This window comes from Numida meleagris, chromosome 21 (assembly GCF_002078875.1).
Source record: "Numida meleagris isolate 19003 breed g44 Domestic line chromosome 21, NumMel1.0, whole genome shotgun sequence".
In the NCBI taxonomy this organism is placed as follows: domain Eukaryota; kingdom Metazoa; phylum Chordata; class Aves; order Galliformes; family Numididae; genus Numida; species Numida meleagris.
In genome coordinates, this window is record NC_034429.1 from 2563604 (window position 1) to 2564512 (window position 909).

At 64.7% G+C, this 909-nt stretch overlaps 1 protein-coding gene across 2 annotated transcripts in view; it reads left to right on the top strand.

Annotated features, from left to right (window-relative positions):
• Positions 468–909, top strand: part of TACC1 (transforming acidic coiled-coil containing protein 1) — an 18553-nt gene continuing 18111 nt past the window's right edge. Inside the window, exon 1 of one of the 2 annotated variants that reach the window (XM_021374949.1) lies at positions 468–699. In XM_021374949.1, coding sequence (XP_021230624.1) covers positions 483–699 — 217 coding nt within the window. In that variant the 5' untranslated portion in view covers positions 468–482. The remainder of the gene's footprint in view (positions 700–909) is intronic. The other variant, XM_021374952.1, reaches the window with a different exon arrangement.

Sequence of the window (909 nt, forward strand, 5' to 3'; positions counted from 1 at the left end):
CACCCACCGTGGGCTATGGGGACAAGCAGGGGGACGTGGTGTGCATCACCATGGGCACACGGGGCCCTGGTGCCTTCCTGCAGCCCAGGCACACCAGCACCTGGGCAGTCAGGCTGGTTGGGAAACTTTGTTTTCATCCAAGGAAGGTTTTTGATAGTTTTGTGTTTTTTAGGAAGGTGAAAGCTTTCAAGAGTGTCAATGCTTTTCTTGCAAAGAAAAAAAAAAAAGATGAATATTTGAGTTCTTCTCAGGACTCCATGGGCGCCGGGCACTCGGGCGCAGCTGATGGCTGCGGGTCCCAGCACTGCTGCCCTGAGGTCCCGGCTGCGCTGTCAGCCTGGAGCGTGGCTCCTGAGAGCCAAGGGCAGCTCGGAAAAACGGCGTGTGACTGCACAGAAAGAAAAAGGAGTAAGACAGACAGGCAGGAGCCGTTCCCTCTCGGAGCAAACGGGAGGGGCGGCTTCCCACCGGCGCCGGGTCGGATGCCGGCCCTCCAGCTGCGCGCTGCCCGCTCCGGGTCCGCCTGCGGTGCCGAGCCGAGCCGCGCTGAGCCGAGCCGTCCACTCCCCCGCGGAGGCGGGGACGCCGTCGGGGCCGGCACAGCTCGGCGGCAGCTCGTCCCGACCCGGCCCGGTGCTGCGGCCCCGCCATGGGAGCGGCTCAGAGCCAGAAGCCGCGGGAGGGCTCCGCCGAGAGCCGGTGAGTGCGGGACCGGGGGAGCGGGAGAACCGGACCGGGGCCGAGCGGCCGCTCCCGGGGCTGGGGGTCCCCCTGCAGCACTAAGGGGTAGCGGGGTTTGGGTTGGAAACAGCAGAGCAGGAGGAAACTGAGTGTGGAGTGAGTTAAAAGCCCCTTCCCTTCCCTTCCCTTCCCTTCCCTTCCCTTCCCTTCCCTTCCCTTCCCTTCCCT